Source organism: Ylistrum balloti, unplaced genomic scaffold (genome assembly GCF_031769215.1).
Source record: "Ylistrum balloti isolate Yb309-2 unplaced genomic scaffold, AGI_CSIRO_Ybal_v1 Utg370574, whole genome shotgun sequence".
Classification (NCBI taxonomy): Eukaryota; Metazoa; Mollusca; class Bivalvia; order Pectinida; family Pectinidae; genus Ylistrum; species Ylistrum balloti.
This window is the reverse complement of record NW_026782359.1, coordinates 435,494-441,731: the sequence shown is the minus strand read 5'-3', so window position 1 is coordinate 441,731 and position 6,238 is coordinate 435,494. Positions and strand designations below refer to the sequence as shown.

The 6,238-nt window shown below is 40.5% G+C and overlaps 1 protein-coding gene across 1 annotated transcript; it reads left to right on the top strand.

The window, feature by feature from the left end:
* Positions 1–710: 710 nt before the first annotated feature.
* Positions 711–4,877, top strand: LOC132556527 (uncharacterized protein K02A2.6-like). The gene has a single exon (XM_060220941.1). The coding sequence runs from the start codon at positions 711–713 to the stop codon at positions 4,875–4,877; it is 4,167 nt and encodes a 1,388-aa protein (XP_060076924.1).
* Positions 4,878–6,238: the final 1,361 nt, after the last annotated feature.

The window sequence follows — 6,238 nt, the reverse complement described above, 5'->3', positions numbered from 1 at the left end:
TCTTGTGCAGATAGCCGCCTTTTGTCGTCATTTTGTCAAGTTCCTAAACTGCAGAAAAAGAGCTAGTTTGATTTGTCAATAACAGATGGCCTAAGCTTGCAATGAGAGGTCACCAGAACGAACATTCCAACGTGGCTCTGTCAGATCTTCATGTAACGAGTTTTGATAAGTAAAAATTTATATGATTTCACTTTGATTGTTTAGCCTTGAAACACCCTAAAAATATTGATTATATATAATAAGCTGTAAGCTTGTCATCCTTTGTAGATGTACATTATTATATAGGTTTCAGCACAGTATCACTATTCAGCTTTAGGAAATAAAACCAGCTACATGCAAGACAAATCCTGTAACGATTGTAACGATATATAACGATATATATATGTGTATAAATAATGACCGCTCCCCAGTCAGCCTAAGGTAAATAATGAGCTACTCCCTGTTACCGCTAGGTGGCGTTGTTGTGTACAAGATGGCGATAACCAATATAGAGTGGACGACACAGTGAAGCTTTCTTCTTTATTTACTAACGTTAGATAACGTTACATGGTGTCAGAAGACGGGGACATGAACTGTAAGTGATTGATGTCGATGATGAAACACCGCACGGTGTAGAGATATTGTGTAATACCCCACAGTAAATGTCAATTGACCGAACGGTTACCAAGCACGTGGTGAAGACTACCGCCAAAATCAAGCTTATGTAAACAATGGAACCCCCGGCCCCACAACCTGTCATAAACTTACCAGCGTTCAACATACCATTCCCACCCAAATTAGATCTAAAATCTAATCTTACACAATCGTGGAAGCGTTTCAAACGGGTGTGGGACAACTATGAAATAGCTACGGGTTTATCAACAAAGGATAAAAGCTTACGTACAGCAACATTTCTCACGTGTATAGGCGCTGATGCGCTGGAGATTTTTGAGGGTTTTGAGTTCGAAACCGAAGACCAAGCTAAAGACATTAACCTAGTAATACAGAAATTTGACACATTTTGTGTAGGAAAAACAAACGAAACGTATGAAAGATACTGCTTTAACAAGAGAGACCAGGAACAAAGTGAAAATATTGACACATATGTCTCCATTTTAAGAACACTAGCAAAAACCTGCAATTACGGTGCGTTAGAGGACGATCTAATTCGCGACAGGATGGTGATAGGCATACGTGATAACAACACTCGGAAAAAGCTGTTGCAAGATGCCAAGCTGAAACTAAATACATGCATTGACGTATGTAGAGCAAGCGAGAAAACATCCAAACAACTTCGAGAAATTACTCAGGAAGAAGTCCATGTGGTACGTAAACATCAAACAAAGGGACAAAGACAGAATGAAAAGTCGTTTAGTAAGTCGAAGTCGAAAATTGAATGCAAATTTTGTGGTCGTATACATGCTCACAAAAAGGAAGCTTGTCCAGCTTGGGGTCAGACCTGTCACAAGTGTGGAAGAGACAACCATTTTGAGATAAAATGTCAAGGTCGTGCACAACAGAAACCACAACAGAAACACGTACACAAACAGAAGTTAACAAAGAAGGTCCACTATGTAGATGAAGATGACTACGACGATGAGTTTGTGTTAACTATTAGACATGTGAATGCTATTAACGACTACAGCAAACGAATACAGGCAAAGATGTTTATTCAAGACCAAGATGTTTTGTTTCAAGTAGACTGTGGGTCAACAGTGAACATTTTGCCAGAGAAAATGTATATGAAAATCTTCAGAGATAATGAGCTGAGAGATCTTGAGGATACCACAATACGACTTGTTATGTTTAACAAAACGGAAACGAAGCCCTTAGGAAAACGGCGCGTGAGGGTCGTGAACCCAGCAACTGGAAAAAGAAACAGCGTCGAGTTTGTAATTGTCAGAGGAAATGTCCAGGCAATACTAGGAGCACAAGCGTCTCAGCAAATGGGACTGATCACAGTAAACAAGAATGTTTGTATCCAAACCGAAGGACTCGAGCGTGTCCAAGCTGTAAAAACAGATGACCAGGATTTGACCTTGAAATACAATTCTGTTTTTGAAGGATTGGGAAAACTTCCTGGAAAGCTACAGTTAGAGGTAGACAGGACAGTACAACCAGTACAGATACCAACGAGAAAAGTTCCAGTAGCAGTTAGAGAGAAACTGAAAGATGAACTTGACAGACTGAGCAAACTGGAGATAATCACACCTGTGAAAAGCCCTACTGAATGGATTTCATCGATGGTAGTAGTGACTAAACCATCAGGAAAGGTCAGGTTATGTATTGACCCGAAGCCGCTCAACAAAGCGCTGAAGCGTAACCACTACCCAACCCCAACTGTTGATGCTATTCTGCCAGAATTACACAAAGCGAGGATTTTTACTGTCGCAGATGCAAAGGATGGATTTTGGCAGGTGGAGTTGGATGAGGAGAGCAGCTATTTAACAACATTCGGTACGCCTTGGGGAAGATATAGGTGGAGACGGATGCCATTTGGTATAAGTCCAGCACCGGAGGAGTTCCAACGTAGAGTGGACGAGGCGCTAGAAGGACTAGAGGGTACCATGGCTATACACGATGACATTCTTGTATATGGGTGTGGTGAGACAGATGAAGAAGCTCTCATAGATCATGACAAGAAATTACAGGCTCTGTTTGATAGATGTCAGAAAAAGAATCTGAAAATCAACAAGGAAAAACTGAAACTGAGGTTAAAGTCTGTTACATACCTGGGACATGTAATATCAGCAGAAGGACTGAAAGTGGACCCAGCAAAGATCAAAGCTATTGTAGACATGCCAACACCTACAGACAAGGCAGCTATTCAAAGACTGCTGGGCATGGTCAACTATGTGCAGAAGTTTGCACCCAACATATCACAGGTAACTACAATACTGCGTAACCTGCTGAAGAATGAGAATGAGTTTTGTTGGGAAGACAGCATTCATGGAGAATGTTTTGAGAAAATCAAGACTATGTTGTCCGACACTCCTGTGTTGAGGTATTTTGATCCAGGAAAACCTATCACTCTCCAATGTGATGCATCAGAGGCTGGATTAGGCGCATGTCTGATGCAGGATGATCACCCCGTCGCGTACGCGTCGCGAGCTTTGACCACAACAGAAAGAAACTATGCGCAAATAGAAAAAGAACTTTTAGCGGTAGTGTTTGGTCTGGAGAGATTTGAAACCTATGTATATGGCAAGAAAGTCCTGGTAGAGTCGGACCACAAACCTTTGGAGATAATATGCAAGAAAAGTCTGGCGAGCGCGCCTAAGAGACTTCAAAGGATGCTTCTACGCTTACAGAGATTTGAATATGAGGTAGTATACAAGCGTGGCGTGGAGATGTATATGGCAGACACACTAAGCAGAGCATATCTACCGTATCAGTCTGAAGAAAAGCAGAACAATGAACATGTGTTCACCCTTGACGAGGAAGAGATAAACATGCTACAACATCTTCCAATAAGTGAGAAACGACTATCTGCTCTACAACAGGCCACAGAATGTGACCAAGATCTCTGCCTCTTAAAGTCAGTGATCCGACGAGGATGGCCAGATAGCAAAGAACAATTGCCTAAGGCTATGCACATATATTTCCCATATCGAGAGGAAATGACTATACAGAATGGACTAGTGTTAAAAAACGACAGGGTCGTTGTACCACTGAGCCAGCGCCATGACACGATAGTGAGACTTCACTCGGGACATGTAGGACTACAGAGTACCTTACGACGTGCACGAGAAAGCGTCTATTGGCCAAACATGTTCAAGGATCTCGAAGAGTTTACAAATGCATGTGACACGTGCAACACATTTGGAAGTAAACAACACCGTGAACCAATGATCAGTCATGAGGTTCCAGCACGCCCATGGCAGAAATTGGGTTGTGATTTATTCGAGTTGAACCAGAAGAGTTATTTAATCACAGTTGATTACTACTCTGACTTCTTCGAAGTTGATCGTCTTACAACTAAGACAGGGAAAGATGTTATAAACAAGTTGAAAGCCCATATCGCGCGTCAAGGAATTCCTGATATTCTAGTGACAGATAACGGGCCACCTTTCAATAGCCGTGAGTTCGAGAACTTTACTGAGAAATATGACATAGAACATGTCACAAGCTCACCGGGATACCCACAATCAAATGGAAAATCTGAGAATGCTGTTAAAACAGCTAAGAGACTATTGGGGAAGTCGCTCCACGACTCCACAGACCCATACATAGCTCTCCTGGAGTGGAGAAACACTACTACCGAAGGGATAGGGTCATCTCCAGCTCAACGACTCCTTGGAAGACGAGCTAAAACTCTACTACCGATGTTGTCGAGGAAATTAGAGCCACAGATAGTGAAAAACACCAGAGAAAAACTCATGGAAAGAAAGGCAAAAGAAACTTTTCACTACGACAGAAAGTCTCGTAGAACAGATCTGAACAGTTTGAAACGAGGAGATACTGTACGGATCAGGCCATTACGGAATGGACATACTAATGGATGGACAAAGGCAACGGTTGAAGGTCAGGTTGACATCAGGTCGTATAAGGTCCGCACGGAGGATGGAAGGAGTTACCGCAGGAACAGATTGGATTTGAAACCCACCAAAGAAAGGATGGTTGTCGAAAGAGACGACGTTGAAGTAACGCCAAGTGACGTAAGGCAAAACGACGTTGAAATTAACTATTCATCTTCAAACCATGTTGATACACCACCCGAGGTGTACACTCCAGTGTCTAGTCAGCTTGATGCGTCGTCAGTGTCTCAGCAGGCACTACTTTCTAAACAGAGGAGTCCGACGTCCGTTAATCAGGAACCAGCCGCAGTAACACCAGTGAAAATGACGACCCGGGGACGAAGTGTCCTGCCAAAACGGTTCAAGGATTACCAGATGTGAGGAACCTGTGCCAAGATGTCATTTAATGTGCCAATCCATTTATATTTACTAGTCATAGTTTGTAGTTTAGTTTGTTATAGTTAAAGTAAACCAGAATTGGACTTTATTATTATAGTTGAAGTGTTAGTCTATAGTTAGCATCTTGCCGACCAGAGACTGTGTTAACGATAACGTGTTTAATGTGGCACTATCGCGATTAGTTATACAAAGACTGTTAACATCTCGTGGAGTAGCTCAAAATATTTAGTTAAAGTTTTTTTATCAGAGACTTGGTTAAAATTGTGTGAAACAATCTTCAAATTTGAAAAAGGGGGATGTAACGATTGTAACGATATATAACGATATATATATGTGTATAAATAATGACCGCTCCCCAGTCAGCCTAAGGTAAATAATGAGCTACTCCCTGTTACCGCTAGGTGGCGTTGTTGTGTACAAGATGGCGATAACCAATATAGAGTGGACGACACAGTGAAGCTTTCTTCTTTATTTACTAACGTTAGATAACGTTACAAATCCAACATGCAAAAAGATTTAATAAATACTTGTTGAAGTAACCCATTTTTTTTCTAAAAATGGGAATAACTTGGAAGTGTATTTTACGGTTGTGTTGTTGAATGACCCTCTCCTTATTTTTCACTCTTTAAAATTACATATATATTAGATATGATTTGGTGAGTGTTGATTCCCCTTATGTAATTGGGAATCTGACAGTGATGTGATAGTGTTAATTCCGTGACACTTGTTTCAACTTTTGCATTGTGAAACCGCATGGAAACGGATGGCGTTATACCTCTCTCCTGATACATAAATGAATCAATATGTATAAATCGGGCAACGTATATTATCATACCCTATTTATTGTAAGCATATGTAGAACGTCGTCTTGGGCTAGTATCGAGAGAGTTAAATGGAGAGTAGAGCAGAGTTGTCCCCGCTTGTGTATAATTCATTCTTATTACATACATATGCGACACCTTTGTGAGTAGTTAAATGGTAATATAATGTCGGCATTGTTTCCAAAGCATCTTTATTGTCCAGATAATTGATGGCGAGACATCTATATTACTAAATACCAGATTTGCCTCCGTTTCGTTTTCTGTATTGGTTCTTTTGGTGGCTCTCTAAGTTCTACTTCAGCTTTATGATTTTATACTCAAAAATATTTTTTATATTTTATCATGTACGTTGTAGTCGATTCTCGGGTTATGCATGATACAACAAAACAGTATTTCTTAAATATTAACGTAAAGGGACTAATGAAAGAAGTTTGTCTATACAAATAATAGATTTAAACCAAGAAGATGGTACATAATGGTTCTTTTATTGTACACATGACAACAGTATCAGTTGTAAAGGTT